The sequence below is a fragment of the Gobio gobio genome (genome assembly GCF_949357685.1).
Source record: "Gobio gobio genome assembly, chromosome: 18".
Lineage (NCBI taxonomy): Eukaryota > Metazoa > Chordata > Actinopteri > Cypriniformes > Gobionidae > Gobio > Gobio gobio.
In genome coordinates, this window is record NC_137111.1 from 1,145,611 (window position 1) to 1,171,381 (window position 25,771).

Here is a 25,771-nt window from a genome sequence, read left to right on the forward strand (position 1 = left end):
TATCATCATGCCTGGTTATTTAATCAAGTACAAAGAATGAATACAAAATAGCAAATTATAAAATAAAAATCACCTTAAAAATACATGTGTACAAGGAGTATTCGTGCTGTAAAAAGATATCTGGGACAGAATGTAGTTCTTCAGCTGGTATTAACATCCGTCATGAGTGATCCGATCACAAGTGTGAAGAGACACTATATATGATAATACATATGATGATAATGTTGAGATTTAGATGTTTCAAGAGAAAGCAGTACCTGAATATAATGAATATTATTATGAGCACAAGATGTAATAGCAACATATTTGCTGTGTCTGTTTGACTCAATACATGACGTTAACTAACAACATAACCAGTACTATATTATATCAGTATATCACTGCCATATTGACACACTCATCTCTGACTGATAACAGAATACTTACTGATTGAGTAATCCACTATTTTGTAAAAGGGGGTCAAAATGACATTGAACCATCAAGGGCCTTTAAAATATTTTTTTCGGCGTTGGCATATAATTGTTAAAACAAAGATTGTTAAAGTCAACAGATTTTCCTAATAGACCTGCCAATCTCTGTGTGAAAATAAAATGATGATGCTGCCATCTTTCTAAAGTCATGTCTACACCCCTGTAAATTGGCTCCAAATGGTGAAAATTGTAATTTTGACCCCCCCCCCCCCCTACAAAACAGTGATTACAGTGACATTTAATATTTTGGCTTTCATCACTATTTATGTTTGTCTTTCTACAGAAAAAATACTAACAACATTAAAAATTTGATATTGTGAAATTGTGATAAATGTCCTCACAGTATATATCTAAGATTCAATGTGTTTTGGTCAATGTGCCAAAGAATTGAAAAATAGCCAATTGCTTTGCTTTTCACACTGCCAATGATGTTCTTCCTCTTGTCTTGTTTTCCAGCACAAATATCTAAACATTCTTAAATCAAGATACATTTACTGGAGAAGCAAAGTGACTTCTGATATTAAGTATTTTTTAATGAAAAATTTATTAAAATTTAGTTAATTGAGTCTTAAAACAAGAACAAATATCTGCCAATGGGGTCCGTAAATGAATTAAACTCAAAGGAAAACATTTTGTTTATTGTATAAATGTATCTTGATTTAAGAATGTTTAGATATTTGTGCTGGAAAACAAGATATTGTAGGTACAGTGCATCCGGAAAGTATCCACAGTATTTCATTATTTCCACATTTTGTTTTGTTACAGCCTTATTCCAATTTTCCCCAAAATTCTACAAACAATACCCCATAATGACAACGTGAAAGAAGTTTGTTTGAAAAAGAAATCACATGTAGATGTATTCACAGCCTTAGCCATGACACTCATTGAGCTCAGGTGCTCCTGTTTCCACTGATCATCCTTCAAATGTTTCTACAGCTCGACTGGAGTCCACCTGTGGTAAATTCAGCTGATCGGACATGATTTGGAAAGGCACACACCTGTCTATATAAGGTCCCACAGTTAACAGTGCATGAGCACAAACCAAGCCATGAAGTCCAAGGAATTGTATTGTAGGTCTCAGTACAAAACACTGGTATCAATAACACTAAATCATCACTAAATTATCAGAGAAATGTCCCGGCTCTTCTTCAGGTACATTAGGTGGATGTTCAGATGATCTGGGTTTGTTCACTCCACTGATGGCAGGTTCCTCATGACAACAACAGCCTGTAGAGATGAGGAAATCACCCAAAAACATTCGGTCATTTGTGTCAGGAAAGCGTACAGCCAGACGGTCATTATGGCAAAATACAGAAAAAGGTGATCACGATGCATTATATAATTAAATGGACATGAAATATTGATTCGAGTTGAATGAATTCATTAGTTTACGTGTGTAGAGATGGAACACAAACACAGGTTTCCCGGCTGAACTATTGTTTGATGAATGCTATGATTCAAGTATTCCAAAGAGTTGTGTATTAAATTATAAAGTCTACATTGTATTAATGTAAAGGAAAGGCATTTTGTTTTACACTATATAGTTCACGTCTTAATGTAGTTTTTGTGAATTAACTTTACAATAAGGGTTGTTTTATTAACATTAGTTATTAAATGCTGTAAAAATATATATTGTTCATTATAAGTCAATTAATGCAATAACCCATGGTTAAAGTGTTACCCTTGTCATGACTATTAACTCTTTCCCTGCCACAAATTTTTGGCAATCCATGTTTTCACTGTTTTACGGTAGGGGGCGCTATTACACATCTTCTGAAAGAGTACAGAATCTCCTGATGAAAACACAACCTAATCAGAAAAGAGCTACAACCCAGATTTCACTTTTAGAAAAAAGGTTCTATATAGAACTCTAGGGTTCTTGACACAATTTTAAAGAATCCTTTATGCCAAAAAGGTTCTAAATAAGTAGTTTAACAGGTTATTTCCATTTTTTTCTAGCCATAAAGTACAACCCCAAATCAGAAAAAGTTGGGACAGTATGGAAAACGCAAAAAAAAAAAAAAAAGAAAAATAAAGTGATTTCTAAATTTACTTTGACTTGTATTTCATTGCAGACAATATGAACACAAAATATTTCATGTTTTGTCTGGTCAACTTCATGTCATTTGTAAATATGCATCCTTTCCTGTCATTCAGACCTGCAACACATTTAAAAAAAAGTTGGGACAGTAAAGCATTTACCACTTTGTAAAGTTGCCATTCCTTTTCACAACACTTAAAAGACGTTTAGAGACTGAAGACACCAAGTGATGAAGTGTTTCAGGTGTAATTTTGTCCCATTCTTCCTGCAAACAAGTCTTAAGGTGGGCAACAGTACGGGGTCTTCGTTGTCCACATTCTCTATTGGAGACAGGTCGGGACTGAGGCAGGCCAGTCAAGTACCCGAACCCTCTTCCTCCGCAGCCAGGACTGCAGAATGTGTGCAGAATGTGGTTTTGCATTGTCTTGTTGAAATATGCATGGACGTCCCTGGAAAAGATGTCTTCTTGAAGGCAGCATATTATGCTCCAAAATCTCGATGTACTTTTCAGCATTAATGGTGCCTTCACAGAAGTGCAAGTTACCTTTGCCAAGGGCACTGACACAACCCCATACCATGACAGACCCTGGCTTTTGGACTTGTTGCTGGTAACAGTCTGGATGATCCTTTTCTTCTTTGGTCCGGAGCACACAGCGTCCATTCCTCCCAAAAAATACCTGAAATACTGATTCATCTGACCACAGTACACGTTTCCACTGTGTGATGGTCCATCCCAGATGCCTCCGAGCCCAGAGAAGTCGACGGCGCTTCTGGACACTGTTAACATAGGGCTTCCTTTTGGCACAGTACAGTTTTAACTGGCATTTGTGGATGTAACTACGTATTGTGGTACTTGACAAAGGTTTGCCAAAGTAGTCCTGAGCCCATGTGGTGATATCGCTTATAGATGAATGACGATTCTTGATGCAGTGCCGCCTGAGGGATCGGAGATCAGGGTTGTTCAGCTTAGGCTTGTGCCCTTGTCCTTTACACACTGAAATTCCTCCAGATTCCTTGAATATTTTAATTATGTTATGCACTGTTGAATGTGAAATATCCAAATCTCTTCCTATCTTTCTTTGAGGAACATTGTTTTTAAACATTTCAATAATTTTCTCACGTATTTGTTGGCAAACTGGCGATCCTCTGCCCATCTTTGCTCCTAAAGGATTAGACCTTTCTTGGATGCTGCTTTTGTACCAAATCATAATTACAATCAACTGTTGACATCACCTGTTTCAAATCACACCATTATTTAACCATTTTACCTCAATACTAGCCCTAAATTGCTCCTGTCCCAACTTTTGTTTTCTCTTTTTCAAATGACATGAAGTTGACCAGACAAAACATGAAATATTTTGTGTTCATATTGTCTGCAATGAAATACAAGTCAAAGTAAATTTAGAAATCAAAAATTTATTTGCGTTTTCCATACTGTCCCAACTTTTTCTGATTTGGGGTTGTATGTTTACGAGCTGTGAATTAAAACTAAATTAATGAATTAAAACTAAATCCATAAAGTGATCCCTTTATGGGAACCCCTTAAAGGTTCTATATATGAAGCTCCTGACAGAACCCTCTATATAGAAGCTTTTCTTCTTTGGCGTTGGACTTTGAACAGAGGCTGAGCAGGTGAGATTACCTGAGTCCTGCTGGATCGTAGCGCCGCCCGGGCAAAGAACGTCATGGTCACAAGCAGAATCCCTCCTATCAAGCTGTGACAGAGGAACACTCCCTCCATTCTCTCAATGGCCATCTGAGGGAAAGAAACAAGAGAGTTTCTGTTCATATAGTAATGTATTAAAACTGCACAGGCATAATCACTCATTTGGGGGTTTTAACATCAATGCAATAAACAAAACACACTTTAGGTGGTCCCAATTCTCACTATTAACTTACTATTAAACTACAACATTTGCCTCAATAAACACCGAATTTCTGCTTATTAATAGTTAGTAAAGTTGTTAAGTTTAGGGATGAAGGGATGTAGAATATGTGCTTTATTAGTCTGAATAAACAGCCAATATCCTAGGAATATGAATACCCACTACACAATGCTGAGGAAATGCCTGCTTCACTAAGCTGTGAATATGCACCAAGTGGGCATAGCATAAATTGACTATACGGATACTCATCTGAGTCAGAAGCACTTCAACCCCATGGACGCATCCCATGTGACTCATATAGTGATGCTTCTCTCTAAGCCAATATCCCCAGATACTAGGAGAAAATCCCCAAGCTTCTATACTCCATAGCAAGGAAAGTCCCGGCTGTTATACCTATACCTATATCCTCCCTCCCATGCGGGACAGATATCAGAGCTCTGAGGGAAAAATACCCAACCTAGCCTCAGCTCTTATGGCTCTTAGGGAGCCGACTACTGAAGGGAGCATTCCCAACTACAATCTTCAGTATTACCACTCATTCAAGAGGGAGCATACAACCCTTCACTTTTGAGGAAGGGGGCAAACAAGAGAAGGCATATTATACTCTTGTCACCCAAACTCAAAACTACACGGAAAATGCAAGGGAGATTATGCTCTACTTAAAGATCCTAGTGTAATTATGGGAGAGCTGCTCATACCCTCACTTGAGTAAAGGACCTTCTGGTGGACCCACTATAGTTATTGGCTAAACTATAGAATGCAACAATAACAGAGGGACGCCCCAGGTGATCTACCTCTACTCATCAGTTCTTGAACATTGATCATACTGGAGAGACCTATAAAACACCCATCCAAAGAGGAGCATACATCCCTTCTTCAAGACCCAACAGTAAAGGGACTCTTGTGAACTACCCATCATAATAGGCAGTACTCTAATGGAAATACATCCTACCAAGGGGAGCATGCAAGGTGCTAAAAACCTCAATAATTAGCACCTCAGCTTAGACAAAGAGTGAGTAACTTATTTTCCTGCACAGGCTAAAACCTTCAGGATAGCCACTCATCCAAGGGAGAGCATACATCCTTACCTTTATTTAGGAAAGGGAGGCAAACAAGAGCAGGACATAATGCTGTTTGCCCAAAAACCCTCATCACCCAGGTTCTAAACCCCAAGGGAGTTGCAAGGAGCTTAGGGCCTATTTAAAAACCTCATTGTAACTGGGGGAGAGCAGCTCATACCCATCCAAAGGTGGCATGTCTTCCTACTTCAAAACCCAACAGTAGTTGGGGAGGGAGGTAAATGAAGAAGAGGGAAGCTCTAAGTTTACCCTGCTTCAACTCTTAGGGACACCCTAAGTACTATTCAGGAAGGGAGACAAATAAAAGAAGTTTGTTTGTTTGCCAATTACTCATCCACCATACTCCAAATCCAAGGAGGCAGCAGGAGAGTTTATGCCCTACTTAAAAACCCCAATAGACTGAGGGAGGGCAGCTCAACTGACTCAAATAACAACCCGTTCTCACTCCCAAGGTGTCAAAATCCGAAGCATGGTCAAGTGCTTTCCACGTCACAATGAAGACGCTAAAGGTACCCCTAGGCGTCACTATATCGACGCGCTGGTGCTTCATTCATTTCAATGAAAAACTTTTGCCGTCATACACAGACGCATTGGGCATGGGACCGTTATCGTCATGATGATCATATATTGGGTTATGATTTGCCATTATGAGATGTTGGAGTGTGATTCTCAATTTAATCAGCCAGCCAGCATAATTTTATTTACATTTACACTATTTCGACACGTTTTAACATGTAACCCAACCCCATCCTATCCCTAAACATACTCATGTGTGTGTTATATGATTTAAAACACAGATATAACAGGCAGATACGACTGCATGCACAATTTATTCAAAAAGTACAAATATTCCAAGTGTTCTGAGGCTAAGCGATTGATTTGTGTGAAGGAAATCCCCAAAAGTGACAAGCGTCTCCATCCGCTGAAGATCATGCACACATTTCAAAAATTGCCGTTCGTTACGTCAGTTTTCATAGTGAAATTGCATTGGCTCTCGTATGTCTCGTGACCAATTGCGTCATTACGTCAGCTTTGATTGTAAAATGTCATTGGCTCTCGTGTGTCTCGTGACCGATTGCGTCATTACGTCAGCTTTGATTGTAAAATGTCATTGGCTCTCGTATGTCTCGTGACCGATATCGTCATGCTCAAGAGTTGTGTGTATTATTTGAATGAAATATGAATGAATGAGTGCGTGCGTGTGTGTGTTCATCTCAGTGATTAAAACATTAAGATCAACTTTTTTCTTTACATGAAGACATCATGTGACTTCAGAAGACTTGGAATGCAACATGAGTTAATAGTTTTATACTGTTTTTGGACAGTTTTTGCAATAAATACCTGTGACTGTACTTGTATTTGTCTGTTACGTGTTTTACATTGTTTAGAAGTGGGTAGGTTTAGGGTAGGAGTTGGGTTAGTTGCTCCAAAATATAAAAGTAGCCTTTAAATATTAATAAAACATTAATAAAATCACGTCTGCTTTTACAAATGCAAAGAATAAAATGTGTCTTGATCTGACGCATTAGGTAAACAACTGAAATGAATGGAGCACCAGTGCGTCGATATAGTGACGCCTAGGGGCACCTTTAGCGTCTTCATTGTGACGTGGAAGGCACTTGACCATGCTTCGGATTTTGACGCCTTGGGAGTGAGAACGGGTTGAAAATAAAGACATTTCTCCAGAACCCAGAGCTATCTATAATATGCAACAGATAACGAGGAGGGATACCCCTCAGGTAGTCCACCTCTAGTTGGCAGGTTCTTGAACATGGGTCATGCTATAGAGACTTATAAAGCACCCATCCATAGGGCAGCATTAGAAAGCTGTTCCAAATAATTAGTAATTCCTACTGAAGGATTTGGTAATACTTGAGTAATTACTCTTAGGGTACCATGGTCTTCACTTTAGAATTAATTATACATTGTGCATTACTCTCATTAATTATGAACCTGTATATAGTAGTTCTCTGGTAGATATGAAAAAATACAAGTTACTGATTAGCCAATAGTGAACTACCTCATTCAACTGAGCTATACAACTTACTAATTCATTAAATCAGAGTTTCTAGTTAGTAAATAGCAGTTACTAGAGTGTTAATATGGTGTTACTCATTTGTTCCTGTGTTGTTATTCATTGAGAACAGAGCATTATTATAAAGTGTTACCAAATAAATCAATAAAAGCCCTCACATAACGTTGTACTTGATAATGTCTCTCCTCCACTGTTTGATTTTCATTGAAATGAAACCAAGTCTTTTCATGTATCAAAATGATGGAATGGATGAAATCCCCACAAGCAGAGATCACTCCAATGGTTGAGATGATACTCAAAGCAAGGCTGGCTGTGATCTGTGAGCAATCAGTTCAGAAAACAGCAATGCGTAAACAAAATATCAAACACATTCAAAATTATTAATTCATAGAGCAAATTATGTAGTTAGGATGCAAGCAAAGGCTAAACAGACACTTACGATCTTTTTGGAGGGGTTGCGTTCAGACAGTATATACAAAAGGCCACAGATAAAGAACTGCAAGAAAGGCATTGTTGTGAGTGAAATGGTCATTTGAATGATATGTCATTTCAGTTGAATTGCAAAATGGACTAAAATGAGTGAATATGGCATGATACGAACCAACTAAATTCAAAGGACAAAAAGAAAAGTGGTTTTGTACTTGATATAGCAGATTTGCTTTGGTCAGTTGTAAAAGTAATATAATGATTAGAACATTTATGAGTGGAATAATCTCATATATAATCTCTAGACCAGTGGTTTTCAAATGTAGAGGTGTAGTTTGTTGTGGCTTAGAAGTTTTCTCTGATGTAATTAAAGATATTTCAAGGCAAAACATGCTAATATAATCACAAGAGAACCTACCAGGGTTCCAAGCCAGAAGGGGCTCCACATTTCATCTGAGGTCAACGCATCTGATTGCGAAATCATGCTAAATCCAAACATGACCAGACATACGCCCATCATCACCAGCACAATCTTACACCGGACACATGGAAACAGACAAACACACATGAGACGCCTCTCAGGAGATGCTCCTCAATAATGTTGCTCATCTTCACCAGTAATGGGAGAGAAACAGCAGTGTGAGGTGACCCACAAGTTAAATAGAGAGACATTCACCCAGAGACTGTACCTTTAAGGGAGCGGGGTTTTGAGTTAAGCACTTCCGGGTTAACGTTGTGTGACTGTTGTTTACATTTCGCTGTAAAGTAATGTATGTTTGAAGTGGATAGTAAAGTCGACTCGACGCATCTCTGTCTCCAGTCTCCTCACTTATAACATTCCACATTGGTGACCCCGACGCGAGTTTAATTATGTCACACAACGGCGGTGGCGAAAATGATGCGGCCGCGCGCACCATCAAGTTGCTGGACTTTTGGCAGAACAATCCACGGCCGTGGTTTCAGCACATCGAGGCTCAGTTTCAGTTGAGAGGGATAACACAGGACGTTACAAAATATTTCCATGTAGTAGCGGCTTTGGATGCCTCAACGACAGCCAGGGCTATGGCGCTATTAGAGGCTCCTCCGGCTGACGGCAAGTACAATGCGCTTAAAACATTCCTGCTGAACCTCTTTGAGCTGTCAGAGCTGGAGAAAGCAGACCGCCTGCTTTCCCTGAATGGCCTGGGCGATAGCAAGCCATCTGAGTTAATGGAGAGGATGCTGGCTGTGCTGGGTTCGGCGGATCCATCATTCCTCTTCGCCCACATTTTCCTGCGGCAGCTTCCAGCACCCATGCGCACCGCACTGGCCAGTTCCCCCCTCCTTTCCTCCAGAGACTACCGGGCGATGGCTGTGGAGGCAGACAGGATTTTCCTCGCCAACCGGCAGCAGTTTGTTCATGCGCTGTTACCTCCCCAACACCAGTCTGCCCCATTTCCACCCCCGGTGGACGACCCGGACACCGCAGCTGCTGTGACGGCCCGCCGACAGCGCGAGGACGGGTGGTGTTTCTACCACTCCAGGTTTGGGGCCAAGGCCAAGCAATGTCGCCAGCCTTGCAGTTTTGGAGCCCAGGGAAAAGCCAGGGCCGGCGCTCATTAGCAGCTATGGGCGTTGGCCGCGACTGCAAGCTGTTATTTATCACTGACGCCTTGTCTGGCCAGCGGCTGCTGGTTGATTCTGGGGCTCAGCGCAGCATCCTGCCAGCGAAGCCTGTGGACACCATGGCCGGCGGCCATGGCCCCCCGATGGATGCCGCTAACGGCACACCCATTCGTACTTATGGCACAAGGTATGTGGAAGTGTGTTTCGGCGTTTTGGCTGGGATTTCGTCATGGCCGCTGTGTCTACGTCTCTCCTGGGGGCGGATTTCCTCTGCGCTTACAGGCTGTTGGTGGATGTAACGAACTGTCGCCTGATCGACGCCCTTTCTTTTGCTTCATACCCCTGCACGCTTGGAGGGGCGGGGGCGCTTTGTCTGTCAAACACGCTTGCCACTGGAGACCGGTATCAACGCCTACTGGCTGAGTTCCCTGACATCACCACGCCCACGTTCTCATCGGCGGTGGCTAAGCATGGCGTGGAGCACTACATTACCACAGTGAGCCCCCCGGTTTATGCACGGGCCCGGCGCCTCGACTCCGGCAAGCTCGCGATCGCCAGGGAGGAGTTCACCACCATGGAGCACCTCGGCATCGTGCGACGCTCCAACAGCCCGTGGGCTTCTCCTCTGCACATGGTGACCAAAGCTGATGGCGGTTGGCGTCCCTGTGGTGATTTCCGTCGCCTGAACAATGCCACCACCCCCGATCGGTACCCAGTGCCGCATATACAGGATTTCTCCGCCCACCTAGCCGGCGCCACCATCTTTTCGAAGGTGGACCTGGTTCGCGGTTACCACCAGGTGCCTGTCCACCCGCAGGATGTCCCCAAGACAGCAGTCATCACACCCTTTGGCCTTTTTGAGTTTCTACGGATGCCTTTTGGCCTCAAGGGGGCAGCGCAGACATGGACTCTGTGCTGCGGGACATGCCTTTCCTCTTTGTTTATTTGGACGACATTCTCGTGGCCAGCGCGTCCGCAGACGACCACCTGGCGCATCTCCGGCAGTTGTTCGGCCGATTCAGTGAGCACGGTCTCTTCATTAACCCGGCCAAGTGCGAGTTTGGCCAGTCGTCCATCACCTTCCTCGGCCACCACGTCACCCCGCAGGGGGCTGTTCCCCTCCCGGCCAAGGTGGATGCCGTAGCCAGTTTTCCACGCCCACACACCGTGAAGTCCCTGCAGGAGTTTCTGGGCATGGTGAACTTCTACAACCGTTTCCTCCCCCATGCGGCCCAACTTATGCGACCCTTGTACGACGCCTTGCGGGGTGGAAAACCGGCGGACGTGTTGGATTGGTCCCCGGAGATGAATGGGGCCCTGGAGGCTGCCAAATCCGCGCTGGCCAACGCTGCTCTGCTAGCGCACCCGTCTCCGACCGCCCCAGTTGCTCTTACCACGAACGCCTCTGATTATGCCGTGGGAGCTGTGTGTGAGCAGTGGGTAGGAGGAGCCTGGCAGCCGCTGGCCTTTTTCAGCAGGAAGCTCCGTGACAATGAGAGGAAAAACAGCACCTTCGACAGGGAGCTCCTAGGTCTTTTCCTCGCTACCCGTCATTTCCGTTTCCTGTTGGAGGGCCGGCGGTTCACGGCTTTCGTTGACCACAAGCCGCTGACGTTCGCCATGGCCAAGTCTTCGGAGCCATGGTCTGGTCGACAGCAGCGCCAGCTCTCTGCCATCTCAGAGTACACCACTGACATTCAGCATGTGGCCGGCAAAGATAATTTAGTCGCTGACTGCCTCTCCCGGGCAGTCACTGGATCCGTCCACTTGGGGCTCGACTACGCAGCCATGGCTGAGGATCAGTCTGCGGACTCGGAGGTACAAGCCTACAGGACGGCCCCCACGGCGCTGCTCATGAAAGATGTGGCGTTTGACACAGCCAACGCTACACTCCTCTGCGATGTCTCCACTTGCCAACCACGCCCCATGGTACCTGCTGGCTGGAGGCGAAAGGTTTTTGACGCCATCCACGGCCTTTCCCACCCCGCGGTGAATGCCTCTACCAAGCTGGTGGGGGCCAAGTTCGTCTGGCCAGGCCTGCGGAGGGACGTTAGGGCCTGGGCTGCTGCCTGTGTGGCGTGCCAGCGCGCAAAGGTGACTCGTCATACCAATGCACCTTTGGCACCCTTCAAAGTGCCAGAGAGACGTTTTGATCACGTGAATGTGGACCTGGTGGGCCCACTGCCCCCCTCCCGTGATTATACTTACCTCCTCACTATGGTGGACAGGACAACTAGGTGGCCAGAAGTGGTTCCCCTGTCCTCCATTACATCAGCCGAAGTAGCCCGGGCATTCATTATGGCTTGGGTGGCCCGTTTCGGAACACCGTCCGACCTCTCTTCGGACCGGGGTCCGCAGTTCACATCAGAGCTTTGGACGGCGGTCGCCGAGGTTCTGGGGGTGAAGCTCCACCGTACCACAGCCTACAACCCACAAAGGAACGGACTTTGCGAGCGGTTTCATCGGGACATGAAGGCTGCGCTCAGGGCTAGCCTTACGGACAACAACTGGGTTGACCGCCTCCCATGGGTTATGCTTGGCCTTCGCTCCGCCCCCAAGGAAGATCTTCAAGCCTCATCAGCCGAGCTGGTGTATGGCCAGCCCCTGCGCGTTCCGGGGGAGTTTCTTCCAGGTGCCACGGCCCCTTGGTCGGTTGCCGCCCATCGTGCTGTGTCCAGGAACATTGCCAACGCTTTTGTTCCCATTCCAACGTCTCACCATGGCCTCCCCCAGTCCTACATGCCTAAGGATTTACCGTCAGCCAAGTACGTTTTTATCCGCCACGATGGCCATCGTACCCCGCTGCAGCCCCCCTACGATGGGCCCTTCCGTGTCCTGGCCGGAGGGTCTAAGAACTTTGTTGTGGATATGGGGGGCAGGCCTGAGCGGGTGGCTATAGACCGTCTCAAGCCTGCTCATGTGGACATTGGCGAACCGCTTCAGCTGGCCCAGCCCCCACGGAGAGGGCGACCTCCAGCAGCAGCCTCGGCCCCTGCCCTCTCCCCTGGCACTCCCCTGGCACTTTCCTGTTAAGAGCAGCCGGTACGGTCGCCTGGTCCGCCCCCCTATACGTTGACTCTTAGGGACTGTTATGAGCTGGGCTGTTCTGTTTCGCACTAGTGAATAGGGTTCTTGTTCTATTTTGAGTACCCGTTCGGTATGGGCCTGTTATTATGGGTGAATTCTGGGGGGGCCTGTGTGGTGACCCACAAGTTAAATAGAGAGACATTCACCCAGAGACTGTACCTTTAAGGGAGCGGGGTTTTGAGTTAAGCACTTCCGGGTTAACGTTGTGTGACTGTTGTTTACATTTCGCTGTAAAGTAATGTATGTTTGAAGTGGATAGTAAAGTCGACTCGACGCATCTCTGTCTCCAGTCTCCTCACTTATAACACTCCACAAGTGGACAAATACTTTTGCATGCAGACTTGTTTTTTTAACATATGTGAGATGCAATCAAATAGTTGTTAATTTGTTGGTTCCTGAATGATCTTGATTAGTTTTGTTGATCTGAAAGGAAGGTGTTGTGTGTCTCACTCCGATGCACTTGGGTTGTCCTCTGAGGAAGCGGTGCACAGGTTTACTGCCGCCGGTCTCCATGCTGATCGCCTCTGGTACTCCTGTGGCTGCTGGATCCTCCACCATCACTGCACAACAATTACAATAACATCTTTACTCAAGGCCTTTTCTAGAGAAGATAGTAGGCATTAGCTCAAGATTTGCCAAACAAATGGCAAATTTAAAATAATGGTATAGGTCATGATAACATGCCATTAGCCTGTAAAAGGGGGTGAAAGATTCAACTGACTAAATCTAAAAACTTAATATGGTCAACTTCACCAAATATGAGACAAATTCAAATTCCACTGTAAGGTGTTATGATCCAGCTGGGGATCAAACTTGTGTCCAGCGTGTGAGTGTGTGTGTGTGCGTGTGTGCTTGATGCCTTGTGACCAGGTTTGCCCATCCCTGCCCTAGTAACTACCTAGAACAGGGGTGTCCAATCCTGCTCCTGGAGGGCCACTGTCCTGCAGAGTTTAGCTCCAACCCCAATTAAGCACACCTGTACAAGCTAATCAAGGTCTTATTAGGCATACTAGAAACTTCCAGACAGGTGTTGAGGCAAGTTGGAGTCAAACTCTGCAGGACAGTGGCCCTCCAGGATCGAGTTTGGACACCCCTGATCTAGAACATCATAGTCAGTGTTGGGGTACAGCGTTACAAGTAATTTGATGTAATCAGGAGGGTGAGGGCGAGGGTTAGGGGGTGGGTTAGGGTTAGGGTGAGGGTGAGGGGGTGGGTTTGGATGAGTTGGTCTCCCTTGGTCCGTTTGGCACCACCTGAAGTATGGCCCTGATTGGCTAACTCCTCTCCGTCTCCATGTTGAGAGGAATCGTGCAGTGTGTGAACATGATGGTTCTAGTCTAATGTGAGCATTTACTCATCTCATCCAAAATCAGAATATTACACAAACATTCAATAATTAAATATGCCAAACAACACAAATACTGTACACTTTATGTATTTAATCTCACTTTATTAACCAATGTTTTGTGATGATCCAATTTAACCATACAAATAAGCAAACATGACTTTAGTTAAACATCACATTTGACGGGGGCGCTACGAAATCGCACATAACTCCTAAAGTTAGGAGTAGCCCCGAGTAAAATATAGAAAAAAGCTTTTATGTTATTATTATTATTTTAAAGAAATACATTTAACTGTGCAATTTCTTTCATAATTTCTTCAAGTTAGAGCACATTTTCATTTTGGTGGGTTGTAATGAAGACATTTGAGTTTCTATGTGTTTTAAAAGTGCAGTGTGTAAATTTTAGCGACATCTAGTGGTGAGGTTGTGAATTGCACCCCCCACCGCTCACCACTCCCTTTCGAAGCACATAGAGAAGCTATGGTGGCCGACACAGGACAAAGATGTAGTCGTCGGAGAGAGCAGAGAGTAGCTAGTGCTCTGTAGAGAAGTTTGTCCCTTTAGGGCTACTGTAGAAACATGGCGGCGCAAAATGGCAACTTCATTGTAAGGGACCAGCAGTGTGTGTAGATAGAAACGGCTCATTCTAAAGTAATAAAAACATAACGGTTCATTATGTAAGGTGTTTATTATATTGCATTTCTGTCAATAGATCCTCATAAATACTACATGCTGCACCTTTAATAAACTGTATTATTATTTTTTTTAAATATAGTCTACTGTGTAATAGCAATATATGTCCGTTAGAATTTCTTCAAGTTATTCAGAACTTTTATTTTGACGGGTTGTCATGTAGACCTGTGTTTTTCTGTGTGTAGGCTATATGATGTGACGAATGAATGACGAAAGTTTTATTAAATTAAATGGTGAAATGTTCGTGAAGTGACTCTCATAGTAGCTCTGCGATGAAGTTCATGTGTTTGGTAAGTGAGATGGCAGTGGTTGAAAACACCACGAATGAAAATGTGAACGTTTTGTTACAAAATTATGTTGTTACGTATCCTAACTTTTTTTAAGTGGGTGTACGGAAAACCTTGACCTTTCCTAGTGGGTATACGGTGTATACCTGCATATCACATAGACTACACCACTTTCACCAAACTTGACACGCATATGTAAGAGCTTATTCTGTGTTCGTGTGAAAAAGCATGAGGCGACTGGCCACTTGGTGGCACAATAACATGGAAAAAATATAAAAATGGCTATAAGTACGCAACTCTAAGTCTGATTGACTTGAAAATTGGCATGCTGTGTCTTTGTCCAAGTCTTTGTCCAAGACTGCCTTTGAGGACATTTGCATATCTCGAAAAACACGGCTGGCGGTGACAAATGAAGTTCAAGCAGCTGTCGGACAGAGGTTAACAGAGGCCAACTGGAATGAAACTCCCGGGGCTGTTTGACTCACAGCCCTAGAACGCCTTTTCAAGCGTGTAAAGGATTGTATACCACACGATTTTTCGTACTCACCCACAAACTTCATGCCGCATGGTAGAACTCCTCATTCTGAGCAACTTTGCCTCTGACACTGTGAATCGAACCTTTCGTTAAATATTGGCAATTGTTTCAAAAACCAACTTTCACAAACTAGTCCTAGGGTTTTGGCTCAAACTCAAATAAAACCACTCTGGCACAATTCTCTGGACTCTCTAGGTCAATAATTATCACAAAAATGTCGAACTTTGGCATTTGGATAACTATAATAGAGTCATTAAGAAAAAGGGTGTGGCAAACCACAAAAAGAGTATAAATCCATAACAAAAACTTCACGATATTAGGTTAGGTGAGCACATGCGACATATGACTCTAAACAAGCATGCAAACTTTATGGAGATCGGACCATAGGTTGTGCCATAACTGTTAAAAAGCTTTAAAAAGGATCACGTGACCCTCCGGTAGCAATGGCTGTGTAGTTCGACTGCTCCCTGACTCGGTATCCTTAATCTACCTGTTCTCAGTAAAATTATCAACACTTGGTTAGTCTTGGCTGCTCTGATAACGTTGCAACAATTGAAGATGGCAAAACGTCAATTAGCGTTGGCTTCCCCGGAGAAAAAACGAGTCAAAGACCCTAATTGTGCTCCTGAGGGGGATTTTCTCGCCATTGTTGCTGACGAGTTAAAGATGCAGCTTAGCTTTGTCAGGGAAATGTTTAGGGAAGAATTTGCCCCAATCGCGGACAGACTTGGAGTCTTGGAAGAGGACGTTCGACTGATAAGAAATAACTTTGACAACATGCAGGCAGCTCTTCGCAACACAAAGAAAGACACCGTGGAAGTAAAGTTAGCAGTGGATTCCCTTCAGGAAAAGTTGGCGAGAATCGAAGACAAAAGCCGTCAGTCCAATGTCCGTCTAGTGGGACTAAAAGAGGGTGCAGAAGGAGATGACCCTCTGCGTTTTATACAGAGTAATCTTCCTAAATGGATCCCCTCTCTTACTGGCAAAGTACTGGAGGTTGAAAGAGCTCATCGTATATACAGCGGCGAGCGCGCGAAATCTACCCCTCGTACGTTTATCTTCAAGATGCTGCGGTATCAAGATCGGATTGCGATCCTGAATGGAGCCCGTGCCGCTGGACAAATTCTTCATAATGGATCTCCACTACTTTTCTTCCCAGACTACAGCACTCACACTGCATCTAAGAGGAGAGCGATGGCATTTGGTGAGGAAGAAGCTAACCCAGTCGGGAATTACGTCTTTTTTGCTTTATCCCGCGGTAGTTAAAGTTACTCACCGAGGGAAGATTTCACTGCTTGAGACACCGGCGGAGGTGGAAAAGTTCATCCTCAATATGAATCCCATTCCCATCGCAAAATCTTCCCCGAAGGGAGCAGAGGCTGTTGTGTCACAAGAATCCGAAGAGGAGCATGAATCGGCAGTTCCCATGGATGACTGAGAAAGATTGATTTTTCTTTTTGTGCATCCGGAAAATGACCGGGTCGGGTCAGGTGTCGACAGACGAGCCGGACTGCTAGTTGGCCGCGTATCCAAAGACTGTTACGTTAAGGGCAGGTAGAAGAGTGTGTTTTAACTCTTTGCTTGCTGCCCGTTCTTTTACTGTTCTTGTTTGTGTTTTTTGTTTCATGCCCAAGTCCGCCCACGTAAGTTTAATTTGTATTATGCACGCATTTATATGCGTAGTATTTATATGCATTCATGTATGTGTATTGCATATTTTCTTATTGCCGCCCACTATCTTTGCTGGGGACTACTTTTTGGTCCTCCTGCCTCGTTCTGTTTGGTCTGCATAGCTATTACTCATTAAATTATGGCTATACATATATTGTCATGGAACGTTAATGGGTTAAATAGCCCCGTCAAGCGGACCAAATGCTTAGATTATCTAAGATGTAAAAAGGTCTCTCTTGCCCTTATACAAGAGTCTCATTTGAAGTCAGCTGACGTGCATCGCTTTCAAAATAGATATTTTAAAATTATTTCATCCTCTTCGGCCGTCAATAAATCAAAAGGGGTGTTGATATTGTCTAGGCGTTCTACTAATTTTTCTGTTATACGTTCTGGTGGGGATAAAGAAGGCCGAATTACCTATGTTGTTGGTTCTCTAAATAATACTAAATATGCTTTTGTGTCTGTTTATGCACCCAACGAGGGTGATCCGTTATTTTTTCAAGAATTACTACGTTTAGTTGTGAGTTTGGAGGACTGTCTTGTGGTGCTAGGGGGCGACTTTAATTCTGTGTTAGATCCTCAGCTAGATAGATCTCATGCTTCTAAAGCTGATGCAAGGATTTCTGGTTGTTTTAACTCATTTTTGCGACACTCTAACATATGTGATGTTTGGCGTTTACAAAATGATGGTTCCAGGGACTATACATTCTTCTCAGCTCGTCACAAGAGCTATTCAAGGATTGACTATTTACTTGTGTCTCCTTCTCTAATTCCTTATATTAGTAAAGTGGATATTCTGCCACTTCTATTATCTGATCATTCCCCAATAATTTCTACTTTAACTCCTGTATCATTGGGCTCCAGACACAATCGCTGGAGGTTTAATACTTCCTTGTTAAAGGACTGTACATTTGTGGCTGAATTACGCAATTCTTTGAATGAGTTTTTGCAGATTAATAAGGATTCAGCCTCTAACCCCCAAGTATTGTGGGAAACCACTAAATGTTTTGTTAGGGGTAAATGTATAAGTTATTCATCTTTCAGTAAAAAGCGTAGAGAGAGTCGTAAAATTGAATTAGAAAAACAAATTGATCTACTAGAGAAGGAACTAAAAGGTACATTCTGTGAGACCAAAGCCAAATAAGTTAACGTCCTTAAATCAGAATTAAAATCAATATATTTGCATAGAGCTGAATTTTTCATACATCGTACTAGACAGTTTTATTATTTCAATGGAGAACGTCCATCTAAGCTTTTGGCTTTGAGGTTGAAGGACAATGAATCTAAGGCCAGCATATCTACTATTAGGCACTAAGGGCCCTATTTTAACGATCTGAAACGCAAGTGTCAAAGCGCGAACCGCAAGTAACTTTGTGGGCGGGTCTCGGCGCTGTTGCTATTTTCCCGGCGGGATAAATGGCTCTTGCGCCCGGCGCAAATCTAAAATGGGTTGGTCTGAAGTAGCTTCATTATTCATAGGTGTGGTTTGGGCGTAACGTGAATAAACCAATCCGAGCGTCATCCAACATTCCCTTTAAAAGCAGGTGCGCAAGTTCCATTATGAATTGCTATTATTATGGCGTATTTACCAGGCGCACGCCAGGAGCGGTTCACAGCCGAGGAGACTGATGTTCTTGTAAGAGCAGTGAAAGACAGAGAAGTGAAGTTGTAATGTTGTACATTATGGTAAAGGTGATTTCACAGTCTTTTTTTTCTTTCAGTTTTTTTCAGTTTTTCAGTCGATTTTTTTTCCTGGTTCTTGACGGACAAACCAATTTGTCAGATGTCCTTATATACATATATGTCTTGCCACTATTGGGCAAACAGGTCTTATCCTTAATTATTACAATTAGCCTGAATCATTTGTAAGCTAGATTTATGCCTATTTTTTCACATCTTCGTGGCTCACCACAATGATTTCCGTCATCTCATGTGTTAATATTTTTTTAGTGTAACAATTTATGATTTGCAAAAATAACTGTTGCATCTGTGTAGATTACATGAGCAAAGTGTATGCGCGTTGTGCACGCTATACATTATGGTCAAGCATGCGCCCTTAAAATAGCATGATGAACAACGCGCAACGCGCCACTGACTTTAGACTAGGTTTTTTCTGGTCAGTGGCGCAATTGTTTAATGGAACAGCAAAATAGCACCAGGGATTGTTTGCGCCGGAACACGCCTCCTTTTTTGCGCTGAACCGCCCAGGTAGCGCAAGTTCATTCACTAGTTTAGCGACGTGCTTCTGTGGAGGGAAAAGCGCGCTTTGCGCGGGTGCAAAATAGGAATGACACATGCGTCGGTGTACAAAGTCAATTGCGCTGGGTGCAAGATAGGGCCCTAGGGCTCAGTGTATACTCAACCTAAGGATGTAAATAGAATATTTGAATCCTATTATAAACATCTGTACACGTCAGAATCCAACACTGACCCGACAAATTTAGATTTATTCCTTAAACATTTAGATCTTCCCAAACTAAATGATTCTCAGCGCGATATGTTGGACAGCCCTTTGACAAGTGAAGAATTGAAGTCTGCCCTGGACTGCATGAGCAGTAATAAAGCCCCTGGGTTAGATGGGATTTCCCCGGAGCTATTGAAGGCATTATGGGACATAGTTGCTCCCTTGATACTTAACTCTTTTAATTTTGCTCTAGAAAAAGGGGCTCTGCACAGGGACCAAAACACAGCTTTAATAACTTTGCTTTTGAAGAGAGGGAAGGATTCACTTGAGTGTTCTAGCTATAGGCCAATTAGCCTTCTATCCACAGATTCAAAGCTGTTAGCAAAAGTCTTGACCTTAAGATTGGATCGGTGTGTTGGAGACCTGATCAAATATGATCAGTCAGGTTTTAAGGGGGAGATTTGCTGCGGACAATATACGTAGACTTCTTCATATTATTCAACTAGCAGACACATATACAGCTTCCTCTGCAGTTCTTTCTCTGGATGCAGAGAAAGCATTCGATAGAATTGAGTGGACATTTTTGTGGTCTGTCTTGGAGCGTTTTGGGTTTGGTTCTTTTTTCGTGCAAGCTGTCAAGACTATCTATTTTGATTGTTCAGCCAGAGTTCTTACTGGCCCTCATATTTCTCCTTCTTTCCGTCTTGGCAGGGGCACTCGTCAAGGATGTCCCCTGTCACCTTTGCTTTTTAATTTATCATTAGAGCCTTTGGCCCAAGCGATTAGACAATGCTCTGCAATAGTCCCTATAAGCTGTATGAATATGTCTCATAAGATTTCACTCTATGCTGACGACATTCTGTTGTATTTATCAAATATCACAGATTCGGTTAAAGAATGCTTAAAATTATTTGATACATTTGGTAAATTGTCCGGTTACAAAATTAATTGGAGTAAATCCATACTTTTACCCCTTAACTTAGCAGCTAAATCAGAGATTCAGGCCTTACCCTCTATGGTTCCAGACAGCGACCAATTTAATTATCTTGGGATTAGAGTTTTTTGTTCACTATCTCGCATTTCTAAGTGGAACTACCATCTCTCTTCTGGATAAGATTTCAAGCAATCTGCAGTGTTGGTCTCCACTCTGCTTAGCTCTCCATGGTAGGATGGCCACTATTAAGATGAATACACTTCCGAGGCTGAGCTTTTTATTTTCAACGTTACCTCTGGCACCACCTACTGGTTATTTTAAAGAGCTTCGTACAGCAGTAACAAAATTTTTATGGAATTACAAACGGCCAAGAATTCGACTCAAATCGATGCATAGGTTAAAACCTCATGGAGGCTTATCGCTACCTTGATTTTTGGTTCTATTATCTAGCATACCAAATGAGACCACTTAGGACATGGATGGATGTTGAATCTCCTGTGCCATGGCGGGCCTTAGAGACTAATATTATTTACCCATTACGTCTACAGGATTTACCTTTTACTGGAATACCTAAGAAAGCTCTGGAAAAGTTGGGTCCAATTATATGCCATTCTATTAAAACATGGAGAGTGGCAGAAAAGATCATGGGAGCTTCAGATTCCTATTGTGACTCTACCCCCATCTGGCATAATAGTAATCTTTGCACGGGTAATAAACCCTTTGTTTCCAAATGCTGGGTTAAGTGTGGGGTTTATACCCTGAAAGACTTATATAGTGGTTATGGACTTAAGTCCTTTCCGATTCTAAGGGATGAATTCTCTCTTCCAGGATTTTCATTCTTTCTATATCTAAGATTGAGATCTGCGTTAAAAGCATATGGAGTACCCTGGTCGAATAAAATATCTTCTCATCCTATGTTAGACTGGATAGATTCCAGTATGGCTTCTAGGGGTATTGTTAGCATAATTTATAAATCACTCGTGGTACGACAGTACTCAAACATTCCGACTGAGGACTTCTGGGAGAGGCAACTTAACACAGTAATTGACTGGGACACTGTCTGGGGGAATTGTTTTACTACCTCAAAAAATCCGGCTCACCAAATGATACATTATAAGTTAATTTATAAGGCATATGCCACGCCCTCTTTACTATATAAAATGAAAAGAAAATCTGATCCTTTTTGTCACTTGTGTAACAGTGAAAATGTAGGTACATATATGCATATGTTCTGGGACTGTTCTCAAATTTTACCAGTTTGGTCCTCAGTCCAGGACTTACTGACAGATATTCTGAAGATTCCGATCCAAAAGGACCCTCTGATTTTCCTTTTGCTGGATGATTCATCGTTGTCACTGTCTGTTAATCAAAGCAAGACTTTGTCCGTTGTCCTTACTGCTGCTAAAAAGGTTATCCTAAAACTGTGGTTGGAACCAACTACCCCAGCTATGTCTATCTGGATGTCATATCTACTGGACATTGCCCTTCTGGAGTGTACCACAGCTAAAGTGCTCGGAGCCAATAGAAAGACAATACAATTTTGGTTTGACCTTATTGAGTCTATCAAGAAATATTGGAGATCCTTCTAAATTGTTGTCAATTTTATTTTAGTTTCCTGTCAATTTTATTTTAGTTTCCTGTCAATTTTATTTTAGTTTCCTGTCATTTTATTTTATGTATTTATATTTAGTCTTACGGTTATGGGCGATCTTGGGCTTTGTTGTAAATAGTTATATACAAAATGTTCAATAAAAATAGAATCACAAAAAAAAAAAAGCTTTAAAAACCAAATATTTCTTATGGTAAATTGCCTGTATTGGCTGTAAATGGTATTTTCCTTGCTTTTATGATTTAAGTGTTTACATGCTTTCTAAATAAAACATAGGCCTAATACCTTTTTAAGCATAGGCTTAAAGGCTTTAAAACGCTTGAACCCCATTAATTGCTGTTTGAGGCTATATTTGTTTTTATTGATGAGTGTTGAACTTTCTTCTCCTGTGTCCTATTCTTCTGCGATCCAGAAAAGGTTTGTTTGAGCTGAGCCCTCTACTGGACAGGAGTGGATTTGCATTTCTTTCAGCCTGAGGCTTATTCATTTCACTTTTGGTGTGAAAGGGCCTTAAAGGGTAACTCAACACCTGATCAATATTTGAAAGATGACCCGCAGTGATGAATTGATTAGGGAGTGGTGAGCTTGTGCCAGGGGTGTGGGTAGTGAGCCATTGGAAGAGTCAACATACGTCACGATGACCCACAATGTCCAATTGGAAAATTCAACTGCAGTCGCCACCATCCAACCTTAAGAGGGCAGCACTCAGATGGTTTTACACCATATATTGTAGAATTAAAACTTTATACCCAAATGTCAAAACATTTACTCGAATCAATGAACAGCACTAATAAAGCCCCAGTCTTGCAGATCATTAACTAAAAAAAGCTGTTTTAGGGTTTATTTACACTTTAACATTTACCCAAACTATTTTTAATTAAAAAAACAAACAAGCAAGCCCTGCCCAATGTTAAGCACCCTTAACACACTAGCAACCGATTATGAACCAACTATAACAGCTTGTCATGAATGCTGCAAAAGCACTGATGTATTCTAATGCCTACAACCTTAAAACTATAAGAGATTATCAAAAACAAGCAACTCTGAATCAACTCTCCTATTTTTGACATTTATTCACAGAGAAATCAGCAAACTGTAACTGAAGTTCATGAGCATGTTATGCGTATCAAAACAAGCAACTAATCAAACAGTGAAAGTGAGAGCTTGTCAAATACCTGCATTTGTCTGTAATGAACCACCACGATGAAAACAAGGCAGTTGTGCAAGAGCACAGGAAAGAGAAACACGAGAGAGGGAAGAAAACAGAGGGAGGGAAGGACGGGGCGTCACTACAGGATGTTTGGGAAAAGAGGTCAAATCTGTGCCGAATGCTCAGAAAACAGAAACAATGGCCAACTTCATGAAGAGAAAGGAAGAGTAGAGATGAACCGTGAAGCACATTTCAGTGCTGTAAGGCATATATAATATATGCATATAAACATATAATACTGGCAAGAACGTAGCATAAGGAGAGAGAATGAAAGATTGTAACTGTGAGAAAGAAAGGAATGGAGTGTGAGAACGGCTCCCAAAAGATAACAGCTGCTTCATATGACAAACTAACTGGATCCAGATGCACCAGATGCAGTCCAGTTTGTGGCTTCCCAGTTACATTTAAAATTTTGTTTTCCTCATTGTCATTCAAGGATATATGTTTTAATTGAGAAACTACTGTGCTGCAAATAAAACATTCGTTTTAATAAAAAGTGATACTGCTGAATGAAAATCCTGTCCTTTACCCAAACTACAAACCCATGTAACTTTACACTGTCTTTGTTTGTTAGGCAGCCTGTGAGAATCAGGGAAGTTTTTCCTTTGGAGTTAAGGGTCTTTCATGAGGAGCATCACCTGTGTCTTCTCTTCGTGAGAGCAGCGAATGTGTGGATCATTTTTATTATGGTCCGATTGCTCAATAGCATCTTTCTTGGCTGCCATAACTTCCAGTTAATTGAGCCTGCTGTGACCCGTGGTTCTTTTAAAGGAAGTGTTTGGTCAAACTGCTTAAGCTGCATGATCAACTATTACATCTGAAGCCTACTTCATCAAGAGGAAGATTTCCTTTCTGGTGCTGGAGGGCTCAACCGCTGACATCATCCTGGGATGCCCATGGATGCTGATCCACTCACCACATGTCAACTGGTCGACAGGAGAAATCCACATTGTTTCAAGAACTGCTTCCAACATCCTCAACTAACTACGACTACTACAGCTGTTTCCTCAATGACCACCAAGAGTCCTCTACCTGAATCCCAACCAGAGGTTCCTGTGGGAATATAGGGCATTCCAGGATATATTCGTGGAGATGGTGGTCCAGTGGGTTAAACTACTGAACTGATACGCAGAAGGTTGCTGGTTCGATCCCAGCGGTCACCACCAGTGTGTCCTTGAGCAAGGCTTTATTCCACGTTGCTCCAGGGGGATTGTCCCTGTAATAAGTGCACTGTAAGTCGCTTTGGATAAAAGGGTCTGCCAAAATGCATAAAATATTCAGTAAGCAAACCAAACTTCCACCTCACCAGCCATGGGACTGTGCCCTCGAATTGCTGCCTGGTGCCATCTTACCTAAGGGTCAAATCTATCCACTATCGATCCCAGAGCAGAAGCCTATGAAGGAGTACACTGTGAAGGCTCTTCATCAAGATATCATCCATCCCTGGATCTCTCCGCTTCTAGTTTCTTCTTCATGGCCAAAAACTAATGGCGGATTTAAAGCCCTGTATGGATTACCGAGTTCTCAAGGTTCAGACTGTTGAGTACTGCTACCCTCAAACAGCTGCAAGGCCCACCGAGTTAGACCTGCCTAGTGCCTACAACCTCATCCGGATACAGAAGGGTGATGAATGGAAGACTGCATTCATTACACTATCAGGCCACTATGAATACAGTCCAACTCACCTTCTGTATTCCAGGTGTAAGGCCGCTAAAATCTCGAGTTGCGACTGAAGGCCGTTGCGGGTTTGTGTTTCAGCTGGGCAAAATGGATTTAATTAAAATATTCTTTATCTGACTCCATTTATCATATTGTCGAATTTAGGATAGAATGCCAATTGGTTGTTTGGTCATTTATATTTCGTAGTTAGTCACACATTTAATCATTCCATTTTAACCTTTCATTGCAATTATATCGTTCCGTACTGGAGGTATTGAATAATTACAGAGTAATTCAGAAAGGATCAAAATGTAACAAATTTATTAACAGTCAGGTAAATATATTATGCCAATTACATAAAGATAATTCATACATAACATCAAATATTCCGAAATAGCCTAAAGAGTGAAAGATTTCCTGACTTTTTCTGTGTTACGGGCCAATCTTGTTAATAGTATTGCGCCCCGAACTTCCTAGTACATCGCTTTAAATAACTCAGACCAGACCGAAACCTTTTTCAAATGGAAATACATGATAACAAAGGGAATTTAAATGGAATCGAGTTCCCATTTGTCTGGATTGGAAGAAGAAACCAAATGGCTCCAAAAGCCACACCCACCATCATGAGTAAAATATCTCTAAGCTCTAAAAACTCTTATTAACGTCTTGTATATTTCTTTGGGGATGAGATTTTTGTACCATTCGCACTGAGACATTTCAAATGATATCAAACACATATAATACTGTATAGTGAGAATTGACATTAAATCCAAAAGATTTTGGGTGAATTCTAAG

The 25,771-nt window shown here is 42.6% G+C and overlaps 1 protein-coding gene across 7 annotated transcripts in view; it reads right to left on the reverse strand.

The window, feature by feature from the left end:
• Positions 1-25,771, reverse strand: part of LOC307141749 (B-lymphocyte antigen CD20-like) — a 29,758-nt gene continuing 3,987 nt past the window's right edge. Inside the window, exons 1-9 of one of the 7 annotated variants that reach the window (XR_013818387.1) lie at positions 23,283-23,349; positions 15,502-15,559; positions 13,080-13,189; positions 8,356-8,469; positions 7,951-8,007; positions 7,670-7,828; positions 4,154-4,267; positions 1,219-1,697; positions 1-935 (exon numbers count right to left, since the gene is read on the reverse strand). Coding sequence is in view for 4 of the 7 variants with exons in the window: in XM_079842188.1 (XP_079698314.1) it covers positions 1,659-1,697; positions 4,154-4,267; positions 7,670-7,828; positions 7,951-8,007; positions 8,356-8,469; positions 8,627-8,854 (711 nt within the window). In the remaining 3 variants the exon portion in view is untranslated. Of the gene's footprint in view, positions 1,698-4,153; positions 4,268-7,669; positions 7,829-7,950; positions 8,008-8,355; positions 8,972-12,788; positions 13,190-15,501; positions 15,560-23,282; positions 23,350-25,771 lie in introns of those variants that run through there. The other 6 variants (XR_013818388.1, XR_013818389.1, XM_079842190.1 and 3 more) reach the window with 6 other exon arrangements.